The 20,593-nt window shown below is 41.8% G+C and overlaps 1 protein-coding gene across 1 annotated transcript in view; it reads right to left on the reverse strand.

Moving 5' to 3' along the window:
• The window catches only part of Sgcd (sarcoglycan delta), a 382,102-nt gene that overhangs the window by 118,786 nt on the left and 242,723 nt on the right, over positions 1-20,593 (reverse strand). The window contains exon 5 of the mRNA XM_027427680.2: positions 15,468-15,587. Within this exon, the coding sequence (XP_027283481.1) occupies positions 15,468-15,587 (120 nt within the window). The remainder of the gene's footprint in view (positions 1-15,467; positions 15,588-20,593) is intronic.

Here is a 20,593-nt window from a genome sequence, read left to right on the forward strand (position 1 = left end):
AGACATCAGTCCCATTCTTTACTCCATCAGAAAACTTTGGTCACAGTATATGAGGAGTGATACAATTTCAGAGTCTCAGCAGGCACTAGTTGGGAGGTGGGGAATGTCAGACCAGAGAAGCTTGCCCAGGCTCTCGTACAGGGACATCCTTACTAAATGTATGGCTGAACCACGAGAGCCTGATTACTCCCCAATAACCCAATAAGCTAGACAGATAGGAAGTCAAGAGGGAAGGTCATTTTTTGCTGGGAGCTGAGACACATTTAATAGCCAAAGAAGAAAAGCACATTACCTTCCTGCATAGCTCACAGGCGCCCTACATATTGATTTCATATTGGCTTTCCCCTTTGTTTGGTTAAATGCAATCTCTTCCACAAGCTCATCATGCAAGTGTTTTAAATGTGCTGTGGCCTCCCATCAGCTAATATCAAGCGATGCAATGGAAAGAACAATGCTCTGTATCCAGCACTCATTGGCTATGTACAATCTCTCTGCAAATGGATATTTCTGCCCTTTCTCAGATGATCAGCCAGCTGTCTTGGGGACAAAATTTTAAAATGACAATCTGGGCTCTACAAGCTCTATGGAGCAGGCTGTATCAGTTTCTTTAAGAAATGTTTTTAAAATTTAGCCACTGAGCATACATGTTAAGCATGTGTGTGGTTTTTTGATAAGAACATTTGTCTCACCCGTCACTGGCTGATCATCCTCAGAGTAACCCACAAAAGACACATTGATTCTTGCCATTTCCAAGTTTGAAGGTCTGTGATACCTACTTGTTTTTGTGAGCCTACCCTTAATTGATTTAGCCATCTCTCTAGCCATCCCATGTTTTTAAAAACATGAAGCCTAACAGATTACCACACAGAAATCATTCACCGTGATACTTTTCCAATAGACTCACACGTATAAGCACATACAATATTAAGCTATAATGCATAAGTATATCTAAAATACACAATATGCATGCATATAATAATACATATACTTCATATATTCAACAAATGCACTTACTATGAGTATAGAAAAATAAATAATATAGATATGTATACATGGTTGCTGGGCTCAAGATACATGTTATCTCAAAATACAGCACCTCAATATTTGAAAAGACAGCAGAAGCTGGAAACTTTTCATTGATTCTGACCTTTTCTCAGCCTTCTCCCTGTAAATAAGCCATGACACCTAGGATGGTCACTCTCTGACCTCTCATGTGACAGGTGTCTCATGCTATGGCCAGAGGAAAAGAATAAAGAAACATGGAGGCCAAAAAGAATCGGAATAAGCAAACTCTATGGGCATTGTGGAGGTGGCTCTGTTAGTGAAATGTCTTCCATGTGATCTTGAGGACTTGAGCATGCATCCCTGCTACTCCTGTGAAATATAAACAAACAAACAAACAAATAATAAATAAATAAGGAAGGAAGAATGAAAGAAAAAGATGGAAAGGAAGGAAGGTAGGATGCAAGCAAGCTGTCATGGTCAGGCATCTGCAACCCTAGTTCTGAGTAGGGAGGTACAGAACTCTGGCCCCCATATGTATGTATGTGCATACTTGTTTGTACACATGAGCATCCATACACACACACACACACACACACACACACACACACACACACACACACTCACATACTGTGCAGGAACACACAAATATACTTACATACAGTGCAGAAACACACTCACAATGCAGGAACATACACACACACAGTGCAAGAACACATACAAGCACACACACAAGCATGGGTGCACGCGCGTGTGCGTGCATGTGCACACACACACATACACACCTAGGCCCTACTAAGACACCCTTATTTTGTCTAGTCATTCTACATGGCTGTCCACTCATCATCAAATCCAAAACCAAAACTACACAGTTCTCATTAAGGCTATTCATTCCTGAAAGCTCCCATGTCATGTAACTACATAATGAATACATTTGTTATTCTTCTATTGCACTAATTTGTCTTTGTTGTGAGGGTGAAACTTCCAACCATGTTTTATTCCTGCCTCTATGTGAAAAGCAAAGGCTATTTTTACTAAAAACAAAACACTGACTTCTACAATGTAAGTGGGCAAATTGTGTGGTACATGAAATTACAGATCAATGAAATTGCTACTGAAGTGAACATTCTAGAATCTGATTACTTGGATTTGCATCTCACTTCTGCAATTTAGCTTGCCATCTAACCTCGGGGACTATGTCATTTGCCAGTTTCCTCATATATAATGGGTGTGAGAGCGGACGCTACCTCTGAGCAGCTGTTAGAGCAGAGTTGACACACAGGAAGAGACTGCTCAGCACCTGGTAATGAATGAGCAAGCATTTCATCCCTCTCACTACTATAATTATGACTCACGCCTTCCATCTAGACACCCTGCTCCCTGGTGTCTACCCTGTCTGTGGAACTTCTAAAGCTTTCTCAAAGGTTTAGATTTACCAGGATTTTGTACATTCTGTATTGTATGCCTTTAATGGCTACTCCAAACCTTGAACTGAGCTCCAGCCTCAACAGCAACACCTTTCCCTCCAGGGAGACTTTCCTTATTTGCAGAATGAAATTGGTGTCCTCCTTTTATGTTTAGTGTCTTTTGGCTTGCTGTTGAAATGAGACACACACTTCTTGGATCCAAGGTTTGAAACATCTGTCCTTTAGGCTTAGTGGTATGTTCCAGAAAGGCAGGGATCCAGGGTGTGTCTTTGGCCAGCACAACAATTGGCCATAGTTAAATCATTAATTAACATGTGCTGAAAGAGACTGAATCTTTTGTATGGAGGACTGTCTGTAGTACAGATTAAATAATGGCAAGAGGTTTCCTAGTCATTCATTTCTTGAGGCTTCAAACCCTGAAAATGAATGTTATTACATCATCAGTGAAGCCTGAGTCTAAATATTCTTGACTTTTTTGCTTTGACTTACAGAATGGAACCAATACCAAGGATCCACATTACCATTCCAGTCACAGCTGTGCAGAGCACAACCTAGAAGGAAAGTCCCCAGGAGATTCCGGTGCATCTCCAAGGCACCTCCCTAACTCACATCTTGGGGAAAGTTACCAATTCCCGTTTGTTAGACACTGATAATGACAGTCTCTTCCCATAAAAAGAATCTCAGCTGCTCCCCTGTTAGAAAGAGCACTGTGCTCAGAGTCTGTGAACCATTATCTAGGAGTTGTCACTCATTCAGTGCTTTCTGATCAGACAAAACCTCTTCCCACCCCGTAGACTTGTCCTCAGTTCTTGTCTAGGAAGGCTCTGATTAGTGCTCCAGCTGTGGCCGCCTGCCCAGCTCCAGAACTTAGCACTTAATTTCCACTGCACAGACAGGAATGAAGTTCAATCTTACACCTATGTTTTTTTAAGATTTATTTTATCTTTAATTATGTGTACCTGTGTGTGGAGGTGGGTGTGCTTGCATGAGTACAGGTTCCCATGGAGGTCAGATTAGGGTTCTGGCTACCCATGAGCTGGAGTTAGAGCAGTGGTGAGTCAGTCGATTTGGAACTGAACTTGGGTTCTCTGCAAGATCAGTGTGCACTCTGAACCATTGAGCTGCATCTCTAGCTCTCCATCTTAAACTTTATGTCCTAAAAACATTTTTAGTGCTATTTACAATTTGGCTGTGTATGTTCTTTGCACACCTATGCCACTGTTAGCTATTTGAGATCATTTAAATAGGACCTTTGGCTTTTTGTCCTTCTGTTTCTGCAACTGAACTTGGTTTGGTGACCATGTAAGTTACTTCTCTTACTGCCATTACCAAATACCCGACGAAAGCAGAGAGAATGCTCTATTTTGGCTCATACTTAGGGGAGATCCAGTTCACCATGGCAGGGAAGGCATAGCCATAGGACAGCTCATGGCTTCTGGAGAAGGAAAGGGACACCAAGAAGCAAAGAAAGAGTTGGAACCCAGGCTACAAGATAGGATTGAAGGTTTGTCCTCAGAAACCCACTTTCTTTAGCTAGGTGCCACCACCTAAAGGCTCTGTAACCTCTCAAATCAAAGAATCTGATGGGGAGCCAGCATTCAAAAACATGAGTCTATGGGAAATATTTCATATCTAAACCATGGCAGTGATAGCTGTTAAAGTGGTATGGAGTAGGAATTTGATGAGGGAACAGTAACAAGTATCACTAATATCTGGGACCTAAACTGGACTCTGTACTGTGCTAAGTTCTTTGTGTGCCTTATATAAGTACTCTTATTACCTCCACTTTATAAATGGGGAACCTGAGACTTTCAGAGACTTAGAAGTTTATCTTAACTTGTATAATTAACACTAGAACATTGTGCAACACAACCATCCCACCCTTCCATATAGTGTCCCCAAAGGAATAATTCCAGGAATTTACCTCTAGTCCCAGCCCTGAAGAAGTCTGTACATTTTCTTTTCTCTCCCTCCCCATTTCCATGCTTGTCACCCTACCCACTATTCCTAGAGAAAGTGGGGGCATGAATGGAGTCAAGATAAGAGATGAGGATGGGGCCAAACTATAGGCCAGGGCAAGTAGAGCAAGGAAGATGGAGTTGAGAAGACTTTCCATACTCTTTTCTACCAATCAAACAAGTAAATATATTTTAAGTCCTTCCAATAAGGAGAAATAAAGTGAGTGTCTTTCTCTGTTCTGTGCCCTTAGAGTTCTCTGCTCACTTTTTCATCTCATTAAGCCTCTTATCACTGTAGAAACCTAGTGCCCCTTTTGGCTTCAACTGGAAAGGAAGAATGAACAAGTGCCAGACAGGTAGCCTTTGGTGGCATAAGCATGCTCTTTAATAGGCAGTGTAGTTGATGGTGAAGAAGACACTACGCTTGGCCTGTATGGCTTTCTGACCTGGAGGGCAGCCTGGCAGAAGTTTCTCTCCTTTGAATATACTCAAATGAGTAACTGGCAAGGAGAGAACTCATAGACAGTAAAACCACCAAACAGATGTTTGAAAGCACACTGACTGTTGCTTCATAGAGAATTCAAATCTTGTCACTTCAAAACAAATTTAACAACAACAACAAATCCAAACACCAAATATTGCTTTCCCCCAGTAAGTGCTGTAATTGGTTGTCTTCAAAACAGCCAGTAGTGAACCTCATCAAACTCTTTACTCAAACCAAAAGACAGACACACCACACGTGTCCCCACCCCCAACCCCCTGCAGGCACCACAGAGGAGACAGTGATTGAGCTCTGGGAAGGTCTGGTGAGGCAACAATGCTGTTGGGACAGCTGGGGACATTTACACGGAACCATGAATTCATCACGCTCCTATTAAATCACATCTCTCTGTTGCCAAAAGGAAAAATTATGAAGGGCTCAGCAAACTCCTTTTCCTCATGCATCTGGTATTAACTCAAGCTTGGGGGAGGAACAGCTAAGACCCTGCAACACAGGAGGCTTGTGCACCGGGACTTGTGTATGCACAAAATGAGCAGGGCTATAGCCTTGACTTCTATACTAGCTCTTTAAAATACTTCCCTTTGAGAGTTATTCTCCCGACAGCATTTGTAATGAAACCCCATTATTATTTCTCTATTGTCGAACTGTAGTTTTTCTCATTAACTATCTCTGGTTTATTAGGTTGGGGCTGTTCATCTGAAACTCTTTCGTGTTTGCCTTTCCTGTTGCATTATTTATGGGAGATGTGTTTTTATGATCCCATACATTATTCCTACATCCCTGTAAATAATAAACCAACTTTGGAATGAGGTACCACTGAAGCACCAGGGAAGCAACAATCCTGTTTAAACAGCTCATTCCCCAGCAGCACATCTCTGCTAATGATAACAGGGAGCAGGAAGAAGGCACTGGAGAGTTTCAGGCCCCTTCAGTTTGTTATCTGAATGCTACTCTTTGGTTGGTAGCCTCCCATGTCCGAAGGATCAATGTCTGAATTGCTTAGTTCATAGAAGCTTATTGAGGAACCAGGGTCCATTCTCCAGCAAAATCCTTCACTGTCCAATGCCTCTTCATCATTCACTGATGTAATGCTTTAGAAAGGAAAAATGGAGGCAAAGTAGGAGCAGAGGGACAAGGGTTGTGAAAGGAGAGGCTGTCCACAATAAATGATGTGAAGAGTGTGATCAACGATGTGTAGTTGGTAGTATAGCAGAAGCTGTGTGTGTTACACTAAAGACTATGAGTCCCTCATTCTGCCATGGAGGATGGCAGAGTAGGTGAAGAAAATTCAGAACCATAGTACAGGCCCCATACTCCTAAAATGCAACAGGGACAGTTGAAGCCTTAACAATTAGTCTTGCAGGCTCCAGAGAAATATGCAGAAGGCTGGGGGCTGCCCGGGAAGGCCAAATTGGAGGAATATCTCTAGGATACTGCTAGGGACCTCCCACCAGGCCAACTCCCCCTTGTCCATCTGTTCAAGCCATGTAGACCTCCCCCTGATTCCTCTGCTCAGCTGGCATCTCTCTCAGACTTTTTGCCAGGCATTTCCCTCTGGACAATGGACTTCCACAAGGCAGAGTTCAAACACTAAGCCTCAGGACATATGAAGCTGGACATTATTCATCTTTGGTCTCCAAACTTCTGTCAATGACATCAAAACTTTGTCAGTCAGAGGGCTCACAGCACCAGATACATTTGTAACTGTCCCCTCTCCTAATACCCAGTTTATTGATCAACTTTCAGTAATTTTGTCCCGAAACATTCTTTCCCATTTGTCCTCTTCTTTATCTTCAGTTTAGCTGTTACAAATCCTCATGGGAAGTTATCACAATAATTGTTGTCCAACTCAGGGACACACTTTCCTTTCTGGTTAATGTCACATTAACTGTAGGGTATTCTGATGTTCAAGATCAGGTGATCCACTCATAGAACCATTACTGAATACTGACTGGGTGCAAGGTTATTGATCTAGACTCTGATTAACAGAACATCCATGGAATATCAAGCTCTCATGCTAGTAAGGAGGGCTGGGGAAAAGAACACCAATATATACCATGCCTCTATAGAACTGGCCTAAAGAGGAAGAAATATAACATCACAAAGAAACTAGACAAGGAAGCAGCAACATTTTCATATACTAGCAATACAGCAAATATTGGAGGTCCTATATGTGATTGTCTCTGTTATCCTACTATTCTGCCACTGTAGTTCAGAGCATCTACAGACAATACTTAAACTTGAGTCTAATAACATATCACTTTTAAGCCACACAGTACCTTAGTATTGTAAATATTTATAAGATTTTTTCTAAGGTGAGCAGGGAGGATTTCTGTGATAAGAGAAATGGATATTTGAACCATTCTGTCCCTGTACAGAGATTATAACTTGCTTTAATTTGACTCTCAGTTATTGTAACAAGTATTTGCTGTTTTACTTTACCTAGCACATTTCCTTCTCCTGATACTAAGACACAATTTTCCTAGAAGAATTATCTTGTCATTTTCACTTGTAGTCACTCTAACCCTAGCTTTAGCAGTGCTATCCTCTGCTATCACACGTCATCACCCTACTCTTGAGGACTGGTGGAAGGATAGATAAGGACTTCAATGGCATCGCATTAGGGTTTCAGTTAGGAAGGTGAGCACTCCCTCTGCTCACCACCAGAGCTGAAGACAGAATAGAAGACTGGAAAGAGCACTCACACAGGAAGTATGAGCAACAGAGATGCTATGCTTTTTGCTTCATTCTATGAGCTACTGAGTATAGCTTGCAGCCAACTATCCTAGGGCTTTTCAATCAGGTGAGGCCATAGTGTTCCTAGTCTGTCTGTTTATCTGTCTGTCTGTTTCTGTCCTTTTTTCTAGTTGTCTGTCTCTGTCCGTCTCTTTATGTGTTTGTGTATGTGTGTGCGCACACATGTGCCCATGTTGGTAGGGTGTATGTACCAGTGTGGAGACTACTGGAGGACACCAGGTATTCCTTTCATTACTCTCTATTTTTTTCCTTTGAGGCAGGGCTTCTCACTGTCTACCTTGCTTATCAGTTAGGCAGCTAGCAAGCCCCAGTGATCCTGCTGCCTCTGCCCCCATCAGCACTGGGATTAAAGCCATCATAAATATACCCAGATTTTTACATTGGTACCAGGGATCCAAACTCAGGACCTCAAGTGCCCTTACCCACAAAGCCATCTCCTTAGTACCTTGTTTCAATGTGCTCTCTCACTCTGAATTGGACTTACAGCACTGACAATGAAGTGAGTTCTGAGTGAACTTATGCATCATCACTCACTCATGGATACTCTCCTCCTAAGTCTTTCCCCATAAATTTATACATAGACCTGCTCCAAATGTTTCTGTTTAAAAACTTAAGATTTATAACCTCTCCTCTACCTCAGATGGAGTTGAATGGCACCTTATCCTATCTACAGACAACTGGTTATCTTTTTTGTGTTCTTAGATAATCACATATGTCTCAACTTTTAGACCTGAAAACATCCTAGGAGAATAGGGACAATGGCATGTATCTTTGTCTCCATGGAACCATCATCAGAAAGTTTGGGACACACACACACACACACACACACACACACACACACACACACACACACTTATGATGGGGACACATTTGTTGAATGAATGAACCATCAATATTACTCCAGTTCCTTCATGTGACCACTCACTGTAAAGTTGCAATAGTTTCATAAAAAAGCAAAAATGTAAATGGCTAAGAGCACCATCTGAGCAGTCCTAAAAAAGTTAAACTTTGAGCCATATTTAAACTTCTATAATTTTTATGCTAATTAAAATGGCTTTAGATTTAATTAAAAATGTTTTTTTTCAATTGATAATAATGTAACTCAGATAATTAGCATCAAGCGGCATCTAGAGGACATGTTTAAAAAACAAATCTAGAGTATAAATAGCCCCAATTGACAATTAGAATACTACGTTATAATTATGCCTTGTTTATAAATGCTATAATGTCCAAATTCATGTTCTATGAAACTGCTCTTTAATGAAAACTAAAGCCACATTCTCCCTGGTGTTGCCATGTAGATGTATATTAAGTTCCCTGACTTATGTTGTCTATTTTCTTGCTGCTTTGGATAGGCCATTCTCCTGTACAAGGTTTAATAAATGTACCCTACAGTGAAAGATAAACTATATTGTGCTTTGGCTTACATATTATTTTTATAATTCTCTAGTAGTTGAATGGATGGATAGCACCACAAACTTAAATTGTTTTGTGCCTGTCATGAAGAGAGACTCCTGTACATTAGAAAACCCAAGGATGGCAGAAGCCCTGGTGTTCCTGAGCAGAATGGACCTGGCATCTAAGCATGAAAGCATGGCCTTGAAGACTAGAATGGAAACATCACAAGGAAGATCATGGCTGCTGTCTTTGCAGATCTAGGGAGTTCAGCAGGGGCGGCCTTGGTTACACTGCAGTAAGTGAAGCCAAAGAGACAAAGAGATCTCCACAAGAGCCAGAAGAGTCTACACTCCTGGGAATGCGGAACAGGAAGATAGAGAACACCACAGGCAAATAGGGACTGGGGGTATGTGAAGAGCAGAGGAAGCCTTGATCGAATGTGTAAAAGAGTAAATGACATTCTAAGTGACATTCCGAGTGCATGACATTTTGTGTATTGTTGACATAGGCACAGTTATGTCAAAGACCAATACTTCAGAGCCATGGGGAAATAGCAAGGTCAGGCTCAGAATGGTTAAGCCTTCCTCTAGTCCAAGTATAGTGTTTATGATTGGCCAGATGTTTACCACCTGAGATTGCTTGCTTACAGAGGCCCCTCTCTTCTCATGCTGTCCATCATAAACATGCTGGGGTTCTTGGATGTCGCAGTACTTGGTGCCAATCCATTAGAATGTACACAGTTCACCTGATCCCAGCCTTTCTGTACATGTGTGTTTGTTTCTGTCCTTTATTTATTCCCTCACTACCCTAGTCAGGTTTTCAGACCCACGCTGAGCAGGTGGTGGCAGGGGTGGATGTAACATGAAATGAAACAAATGTTGTCATAGGAAGTTGGACTTTTATAGGTGTAGGATTTCACATACAAGCATGAAAAGATAAAACTGAGGATCAGAGTTCAGGGAAAACCACAGATGTCTTCAGTGAATCCAACTGGCTTACCAGATGAAAGAAAAGGTCACCAAAGTAGAGGAACAGAAAGTGGGCAGATAGCCAATGGACTGAGAGCAGTGTGTTGCTAGAGATGAAATAGAGAGCAATGTAAGGAAGCTATGGACTCATTTTCCCTCTTGGGAAGCTGAAGATGCCTGAGATGCACATCATGGATGGGAGTAAACAAGATCCTCACTTGGTCACTAATTCTCTATGGAACCTTGGCATGTTTCCACATCTCCATTTGCTTGTATGTAAAGAATGAGGACAAGCATGTGTGCTCCTTGTAAGGTAGTTGTAATGACCAAATTTATTTATTCATGACAAGTAATGCTAACCTACCCCAGCACTTTGCACTGAGTAAGCAGTCCTGTTTTCAACATTCATTAATTGTATACACATGGTAGCTTTGCTGGGTCTCAGTGGTCTGATCTGAAAGCGATCAGCCGAGTCACAGGGAAGGGATTTCCAGGTGATCACCTTAGGCTGGTGTTTTGAAAACTTTAGGATGCATCAGTATCTGTGGGAAGGCCTCTTACAACAACCCATTGGGATCCACCCTGAATTTCTAATGCCACAGTGTGGGGCACTAATTCACTGAACACCTCTAACAAAGAGACTGCAGCTGGTGTTCCTCACATAAAGACGACACCGTACAGACTACTGTTATAATGAATGGGAGGAGAAACCTTACCATAGGAGGGATTTGTTTCAGGTGAAGCCGCCAAGATCAGAATTAAACCTGGGAATACATTTGTTACTAACATCTGCCTCACTTGTGCTGTGTCAACTTGACACAGCTGACAGTTAACCAGTGGAGGGAAGTTCAACTAAAGCATTGTCTGGATCAGACTGGCCCATGGGAATGTTTGCAAAAGACTTTTCTGACTGGTGATGGACACCATAGTTAGTGTCATCTCTTGAGAGGTAGTTGTGGACTATACAAGAAACCTAGCAGAAAGCCAATAGCAGCATTCTTCCATGGCTTCTGCTACAGTTCCTGCCATGACTTCCCTCACTAATGAACTGTGATCAGGAAATATATGACAAATAATCCTTTCCTCCCCAAGTGGCTTTAGACAGGTGGAAACTAAAGCTTAGTGAGAAGAGTCGCCTTGAACAGGGCCACTGAGACCCTAAGAGGATGAGCAGAGATTCAGACCCAGCTGTGATAGCTGCTCCCATGAATTACCCATCCAGACTCAGACGTCCCAAGAGCTTGTGCTATCTCTCAGACTTCTCATTAAGCTGAAAATGAAACTGCCTAAATGTTTCATTCCACACCATATGGCAGAGGCCCAGCTGACAGGAAGCTCATCTCTCTAGTACACTGGGTTCCTTTTGCTGGGAAGATGGATTTGAGATTTGTGGGGTGGTCATTTCCCAAACTTTAGCACCTTTACTGGCAGTTGAATTCATTTTGATTATGTCCTTCCTAATTTCTCCAGAAATGAGGAAAATACTCCCAAAGATGGAGAATGGCATATCTTATCAACTATTCTTCAGGTGAAATATCATTGCCAACAAGAACAAGTGACTACTTTGAAGTAACTGGAAACTATTACATGTCCTGGATTTTAGCCTAAGCAACTATGGGACAGTAAAGTTCAAGAATGACAAAATTCCATATGACAAGGTTAAATCAATGTATCAGAATATTTAACATTATTTTGTGTCATTTTATTTTCTTTGCAAACTTGGGTTTTAATATGGTAACATGAAACAAAAAGTATGAATGAACTACTGGGGAGAGCCACATTTATAAGATTATCATAGTATGAAATACCTTCATTCCATCTTCTGGGCAACTATTTCAAAGCTGGTAATATACAATGCCATCAAATAAGAGCAGAGCCTGAAGTTTTGTGCACCCCAACTGGCTTCAACCTTCATTACATAGTGATCTTGGGGCTATGTAATTTTGGAGCTTTGTTTCATCTTCCACCATTGAAAACACATTGCTTGGAAGCCTGTTCTGTAGGAAGCTCCCACTCTGTAGATGTGAACAGGAAGCCCCTGGGAGAGAAGGCAGCTGGACTGATTTATAGGTGAGTCACTGGCTGGGGACTGGACTGGCTGGCTTCTTGCTTCCCCACCAGTGCACCCTGTACCCTAACCTCCACTTGCCCCCTTAAGGATGGTCACTTACATCTTCTGACTGCTGAGCTGATAGCATGTTAAGACAAAGGGACAAGGATCCAAGTTGGCTAGAAAGACTGACTAAGATTGAATATGAATGGTGTGTGTGTGTGTGTGTGTGTGTGTGTGTGTGTGTGTGAGAGAGAGAGAGAGAGAGAGAGAGAGAGAGAGACAGAGAGACAGAGAGAGACAGAGAGAGACAGAGAGATAGAGACAGAGAGAGAGAGAGAGAGAGAGAGAGCCTACAGCAGTCACATAAACCTGCTATATTTGAGAGGCTGATGGGATATCCAGATAAAGAAGAGAAGCAAACCTAAAAAGTCAGGGAAGAAATCAGAACTTGGGATGGAGACCTATAAGTTAACCTGGTTTTTCAAGACAGGGTTTTTTTTTTAATTATTTTTTTTATTTGCAGGAAAATGGATGGAACTCGAAGAAACCATTCTGAGCGTGGTAACCCAATCACAAAAAGACAATGATATGTACTTGCTCATATGTGGACCTGCTTTATGATACACAGTAGTGACCATGCTTTATCAGAGCTGTTTTTAATGATGTTGCTCAGAATGGTTTCCTTCCAGATGATGACTGAGAAACTAATTAAAAAAAAATGGTGCAAAGTACCACAAGAGTAACAGAACTGTGCTGTCTTCTGGGATTTTGTTTTTTACTTTTTTGTTGTTGTTGTTTGTTTGTTTTGTTATTTTTAAAATGGAGTGTGCTGAAAAAAAAAAGAAAGTACATTACAATAAAAGTAAAAAGGTCACCAGTGAGTCTCCAGACCACCCTGGTCCCCCTTTACATGAAAAACACTTCTGCTACTGCATGTTTCTATTACTGGGTATATTACTGGGTTTGGGGTTCACCCATGTTCACTCTTAACCACAGTGTCTTTCAAGCATGTGAGCTGGTCTGTGTGGATGATCTCAGCAGTGAAGTTGGTGCCACTAACTTTATGACAGTTACAATCTAATGAAATCAGTTTCTGTCTAAAAAAAAAAGTTAACCTGGCGAGGAAATTATAAATGAGTATTATAAAGGGAGGGAGGAAAGAAGGGAGGAAGGGACATGGGAAGATGGGGAGAGGGGAGAAAGAGAAACGCAGATTTCCTGGGGTCAGAGTGAAAGAATACAAGTGATGGAGCTGGAAGAAGATGTAAAGGGCAAATAAACAACAATACAGAGAACAGATGCTAATTTATAATAAAAGGAACTTATAATAGAAACTCAGGACTGGCTAGCACTGGCTGAGCAAACATAATGCTAGTCAACTTTCCATGGTCTATAGGCTACTTTGTCCAACCCTCCCATCAAGCTGGGAGGAAGGAACTTCAATGATAACAGTTTCACAGATAAACAGGCACCAAGATGTCAGATACCTTTCTTTAGATCTCAAAACCAATGTAGGAAAGAGATGGGGTTAAACTAATGGTGGGGTTATATTAGAGCTTTCAACCACTGTGCTTCAGGGAGTCCTAAGAAGAAAAGTAGGAAAAAAGAGTTAGTACTGACAGTAGCAGCGGGGTGCTGCTGCCAATGGAGTGCTATTTTGCACAGGGTACTGAGGGAAGTGCTTATGACACAGTCTCTATTAACTTTCTAATTTCAGATGGTGAGTATTCTTAGCCTTGTTGGAAGAGAAGGAAAATGGCTCAAAGATGTCAGTAACCTGTCCCAAACCACACAACTCAATGTGCAACATCAGCAATTAAAAGCTAGGTTGGCTTTGATAGATAGTAAGATTCAAACCAGCATGCTGGGCACTTTCACTGGGCAGCCTTGGAAGACACAGGTGGTGTGTTCGAAGTCTTTGATGCAGCTGGAGTAGCATAGAGATTTCTGCTCTGTTTTACTTTAAAAGCAATGGGGATGGAGAGATGGCTCAGCCATTAAATGCAATCCCTGCTCTAAGTTCAGTTCCCAATATCCACATGGCAACTTACAGACACATGTTACTCTGGTTCTGGGGATCAGAGGTCTACTTCTGACCTCCCAGGACACCAGTCACACACATGGCACACATACATACATGTAGGAAAAACACTCATATACATAATATATAAATAAATAGGTCTTTACACGATATTTTACAAACAGTTTCTTTCCTTCTCTTCCCTTCCCTTCCTTTCTTCTCTCTTCCCATCCCCACCCCTCTCCTCCCCTGTCTTTCTTATTTCTTTCTTTGAATCAGAGCCTTACTCTGAAGCTTGCAGCTCACTATTTTAGCCCAGATTAAATTCAAGTTTGCAGCAGTCCTTCTACCTTTTCCTTGTGAGTCCTAGGATCAAAGATGTGAGCCATCCTCTTGGCTTATGAGTATTTTGAATATTGACTTCTCAAACCTATCCACCAAAGCATCTAATTCAGTAAGTTGTAGTTAAATCCTTAAACTAAACTTTGAAAAAACCCCTTGGCTTATTCTTCATTTGCAAACAGGTTGAGAATTTACCTAATCACATGTCAAGGAACCTGTTGGTCTGTAAGAAAAGTGTGTCCAACATGAATACGTCCTTATATGAGTACACATTGAAACCCAAAGGTCATGGTTGAAACAGGAACCAATGTGAATTTATGGTGTGTGAAAAGCTCACTGGGGAATCAGGATCCATGCAGGTCAAACTGCCTTGCATTATAAGAACCTAGGAAAGTGGCCTCATTACATTTCTCTACCCCATTTGTTTTTGTTTTTGCTCCTATAACAATATACTAGTGCTGGGTGTTGGTGGTGCATGCCTTTAAGCCCAGCACTCAGGAGGCGGAGGCAGGCAGATCTCTGTGAGTTTGAGGCCAGCCTGGTCTACAGAACAATATACTAGTGAGTATATGGCTTAAAACAACATACTGTTTTTCTTCTCTTCACAGTCTTGGAAGTTAGAAATTTAAGATCTAATGAGGATGGCTATCTTCTAGATACAGATTGCCAAATCCTCCCTGTGTTTTTATAAGTGAGGGAAGGGAAAAAGCAAGGGACACAGATGAAGAGAGAAGAGGGAAAAGGGAGGAAAAGGAGGAGGGAGGAAGAGAAATAGAGGAGAGGGAAATAAAGAAGCTACCAAATTACCACCTTCCTTATTTCCTTATAAGGGACCCCATGTTACTGATAAAAGCTCCAATCAACTTCAGGTACAGATTTCCTGATAAAGGTGTAATCTCCAAGCACTGTTATACTAGAATGTTAGAATTTTAATATGTGTTTTGGGAGAAGGCATAAGCATTCAGTGGATGGCACCATGTCATTTTCCCTTTGAAATATACACGTAGCATCCATCCAGTTACATGTTTAAATTCCCTCACCTAAGACTCGCAATCTCTCGGCTCCCACGACCACTTCACTGTCATCCGCAGAAAAGAGCAATTTTCCAGAAACAGTTTTTACTTCAAACTTTTTGCCATATGCTTCCACAGCTTTCGGACCTAAGAGAGAGAGAAAAAGAAAGAGAGGAGGAATATATTAGCCTCGTCGAATTTGACTACAAAAGCTTTTCATAGGACATATGTGCTCCCTGGAATTGTGTCTGATTTTAATGTTAAGTGGATTGGTTTTCTGAAGCCTACTGTGGAAATCAGTGTCTTGACTGCATCTCATCTTGTCAATTGCTTTTAATCACATGTTCCTGGGATATGGTTTTAGAGGCCATCCTATTCTCCTCATAAAAATACTTGAATGAGATTTCTCTCTGCTAGACCCAAATTAGTGTCAAACACTTGGGGGCTTTTTATCAAAAGTGTCAGGACCCAGAATATCATCTCTTGGGAGAACTAACCATCTTCAGTTAGTTGTAAATAACAGAAAGTATTCCCTCAAGTTGAACTGAAATGTGTCTGTTTTAAACCCTTGACCCATTGACTAACATGAAGACAAATCTATTTCCCCAACAGACAGGTAATTTCCAAGCAGAAATGGCTATATCATAATTAAATCTCCTACAAGTCTCTTATAGTATGAATTAATTTAATAAAAATATACTTTGAGTTCATTGTGTGGCATCAAATGCTGTTCTTTGGACATAGGCTGTCTACAGAAGTGCATAAGGAATGGGGGAACCCTGGTCCTATCACACCTGTATCCTGATTGAGCCAGACTTACATAGATTCAATTTAATTTTTAAAATTTTTATTTATGTATATTTTATGTATGAGCACTCTGCATTTATGCCTGCATGCCAGAAGAGGGCATCAGACAAAAGAGGGCATCAGATAGAAGAGGGTATCAGATTCTGTGTGAGCCACCATGTGGTTGCTGGAAATTGAATTCGGGTCCTCATATCTTCTGGAAGAGCAGCCAGTGCTCTTAACCACTGAGCCATCTCCCCAGCCTCCAGATTCAATTTATTAATGCAGCAGAAACCTCGAGAGCTTTAGCAAGAAAGTAAGCTTGTTAATATATCCAAGGTCATGACAGGAGTCATCTGAGTCTAGCTGAGCTGGGAGACTTCCCCAGCCCCTACAGTGACTTCCAAAGGCCAGTCTACATGAAAGCATCTGAATAGCAAGGTCATCTTTACTTGAATCCAACTCTGATCAAATACACTGTATCTTGGTCTACCCTGTAGTAAAATTTGATAGTAAATTCAAGAAATGTATCTTCCCAAAGAGGCCAATGGGATTCTGATGGTGACTTTTGCTGGTTTCCTTCTAGGAAATTTTCAAGAGACTATTATTTAAAATAAGTAGCTGTGACTAGCAGACTATACCTGTAGGGGCCAAACATTTACCCATTGCAGGGAGGAAGAAAGCACTTCCCACACAAACACAAGCATAGGGACAAAAATCTGTAGCAAGGACTTACTGTGGAATCTAAGCTCATGTTGAGCTATTGTCAAGGGGAAGGGGCTGAAGCAAACAAGATTTAGATGAAGTATTTTCAGGGTGGGAGAGTAATTTTGTGATTGACAACCCCAGTAACTCTCATCCATAAGTAGGACAGAGCTGTGCAATGCTAAAATGGTGTTGGGTACACAACAGTCTCTGATTTCACCTCAGATGAGATATGTGAGGTCTTGTGGTCTGGAGAAGGCTTATGCTTTTGTCTGTATTCAGAGATGGAAGAGAGAGAGAGAGAGAGAGAGAGAGAGAGAGAGAGAGAGAATGTGCTTAGAGAGAGCTTAAAGAGAGCTTATGTACTTCTGTAAGTGTGTGTGTGTGTGTGTGTGTGTGTGTGTGTGTGTGTGTGTGTGTACACCTCTCCTATGAGTATGTATATGTCTTGATGGCTCCATCCATCATGGTTCCTAAGGGACCCTACCTAGGAATGTTTTGTGAAATTACTTAAGTTTAGGCTGAGACCTGACTATTAGAACCAGAACAGCTTTTGTAAATCTGAGATGTTGCTCTTTGTCACAAGTATGGGACTTAGAGCCAAAAGTCCCTCTATCCTTCTGCTTTTGGCAATGTGGTTGTAGGCAAATCATTTTATCTTTCTGTTCCTGTGTATGTAAAACTGAACTATCATCATCTCTCATCTGTGGACTGCATAGAAAGGCTACAAAGAGCAAATGATATTGAATTCATACAATGAGCTTTGGAGGCACAAAAATGGCATGAGTTGTGGTGATTGCTCCAGTGGGTATTGTTGTCACCTTCATCATTGCCATCAGCATCCTTTTACTGAGATGGTTACAATATAGTGAATCTCTTAGTGCACTTTGCCTATTCACATACTCATTCAATTAGCAGACCACCTCCTCCCTTTCCAGGACATTTACGTTGACATGGAAAAGTTCATAGAAAAGGTTCCTTAATGAGCCAGAGACTGAAGCAGCAGAGATCATAAAGGATCTATAAGTACTTTGTGAGTCCTGGAGATGTTCTTGTCTGGTTGCACAGAAAAAAAAGTATGCATTGTGAGGCTACAGCTCCCACAAGGTCACTGTCAGAACAAGGGGGAACCTGAGAATGGAATCCAGCTCTCAGAAAGCTATATGGAACACAAAGTATATCTCTCTGTGTAGAAATGTGAAGAGGGCTGGAGTCTGCAGATCCCAAACAGCAAGGGAATAACATTTCTGAGGAAGAGGAAATGTAGAAATCAATGAGAAAGAACCCAAGGAAATCTTGAAGAACAATTTGTAAAGAACTTAGAGTAGGTACTCCTGTGTGAGTTATGATGTAGCTATCTTATTGATACCATTAAAACTTGAAGTGAAATCTATACTGTTTGTTAATTCTAGAAGAATAACACTGTTTTGAGGGAAAGAAATTGAAGATGGAATAGGCAATATGCTAATGAAAAATGAATGAACAACCTCAGGATGGACATGGACAGGTCAGGGCAGTTTGCCTACTTCAGACCTAGACATATGGAGAAGTGACAGTGGGAGACAAATGCTTGGTCTTGGCTTCCATGAACCTGGCAAGATTGTCAGACATGGTTTCAGGGTTCCTGTAAACAGTCTGAGCTCACTGTGGACTCCAAAACAATATGTGAGATTTATGGGGGTAGGCTGTACTAAAAGAGACCATAGCAAACAGAACATACAAAACATAATTAAGTTGTCTTACATTTCAGAAAACCACAAAATATAAAATAGAATTTACCAAGGGACAGAAACATTTGCCAACATAAAGCACAGCAAAACATAGCTTTAGCCAGAAGTCATCACAGTGACTGCTGGCTAGATGGTGCAGACAGCTTTGTCCTTTGTTGGTTTTACCTGGGGCTGCCAAAATGTCCTGGTCATGGCCAGACTCTTAAAAGGTACCTCTAGAGTGAAAATCTAGTGGAAGTGGATACTGTTTTGGAAGGCCTGCAGTGAACCTAAAGCTGTTTGGGGCGGGGGGTGGGGGGACAGAAAGTCATCATGACTTCTAGCTTGAAGCTCGTCTTCAGTTAATGCCTTTCTATCATTGAAGTATATGTGTGACTCTTCGGTTTCCTCTCCCCAGCTGGGAGAAGGCAAAGCCTCAAGGGTTTATGCAGGTGCTGTGGCCGCCAGGAATCTGAAGACAGGAAAAGCCTAGTGCTTTTTACCCTAATTTCTTCTTTGGGACTAGGGCTTTTTCCCCTCTTAAAGCTGTTCTCCTCATAGGTTTCAGAGCTCCATACATGGATTGTACTCAATCAGTAGCTTTGTGAGTCAAAATGCACCAGTGGCCTGGTTTGATTTGTACCCCTGGAAGTAATGCTTCATGCAAAAAGATGAGATGAACTTGGAACACGGGGCATTCTGGTGGACTTTCAAGATATTTCCCAGGTAAACAAGAGAGTTGTAAAACCGTCATGGTTGCAACGCTCAGAGGCATGAGAGTTTGCTTTGTGTAGTAGTACATCCACAGATTAGGAAGCATTGTTCTTACTTCGTTTTGTTTTTCCAGAATTAACTTATCTTGTTCCTCATTTGAAAAGTAAGTATTGCTGTCTTCCAGCTCCTAGGAGGGACTAATTTAGGGATGGGAGATCAAAAGACTACTGGAAAGCAATAGGAGAGAGGAGGAGAGAGGAAAGGAAGAGAAGGCAACCAGAGGGTCAAAGGGGGTGGTAGGGAGAGAGGGGTAGGGTAATGGAGAGGAAGGAGGGTAAGAAAAGAATAAGGAAAGGAGGGATAGGAAGAAAGAACAATGTAGAGAATGGACGAAGGAAGCAAAAGAGGACAAAGAAAAGGGGTGGGAAAAAAGAGAAGAGGACTATGGAGAGGGGGTGGGGGAGCTGGGAGGCAAAGGAAGATGAAAAGAGAAAAAGAGAAGGAAAAGAGGGAGGAGGGAAAGACACAGAGGCAGGCTCTCTTTAGAGGGGTAATAGTCATTTTCAGCTTTATCAAAGCACAATCTTTCAAGTAAACCAAATCTCCCACTGCTGATAAATGGTTACTGATCAACAGGCTAGATCAGTTCTTTTTGAGCCCTGGGATCTGGGAGCTGGAGGTTGGATTTATCTCCCTCCTGGAGGCACTTTTCATACAAGCTGCTTAAATCACTGCTTGCTGGACCTGTTTAATTATTTAGAACCAGTGACTGGAGGCCAGATGTTATATAAGCAAAACCTAGAGTCCAGATGCTTGCTGTAACAGTGTGTTTGTGCATCATAGGCTCTACTGGGCAGCATTTCCACAGACCCAGGAGTTTCTTAGCTGTGTATGGTCCAGTCCAGCTCAGGGCTATGTAACTCTGAACCTCTATCTGCAGCTTTGCTGGGAGGAGGATGGCAAGGAGCAGGGCTCTGCGTGCAAAGGCACTTGCTTTCCTGTAGGGAGCTGCAGAAAACCGCACCCAAAAGATGGCGCCGGTTTCCGCCTTCCGCCAGCCCGACGGCAAGCGCTCTCTGTGGTAAACAACTCCAAATAAGGCAAAGGTCATGTATCCTCTTAATTCTGCTTGGAGACAACCTATCCTGGCGCGCCACGTAGGGTTAGGTGATTGGTAGATGTAGACTATATCAAGCCCCGTCTCCCTCGGCCCGGGGCCGCCGCCATTATACATTGTAC

The sequence above is a fragment of the Cricetulus griseus genome, chromosome 7 (assembly GCF_003668045.3).
Source record: "Cricetulus griseus strain 17A/GY chromosome 7, alternate assembly CriGri-PICRH-1.0, whole genome shotgun sequence".
Taxonomy (NCBI): Eukaryota; Metazoa; Chordata; class Mammalia; order Rodentia; family Cricetidae; genus Cricetulus; species Cricetulus griseus.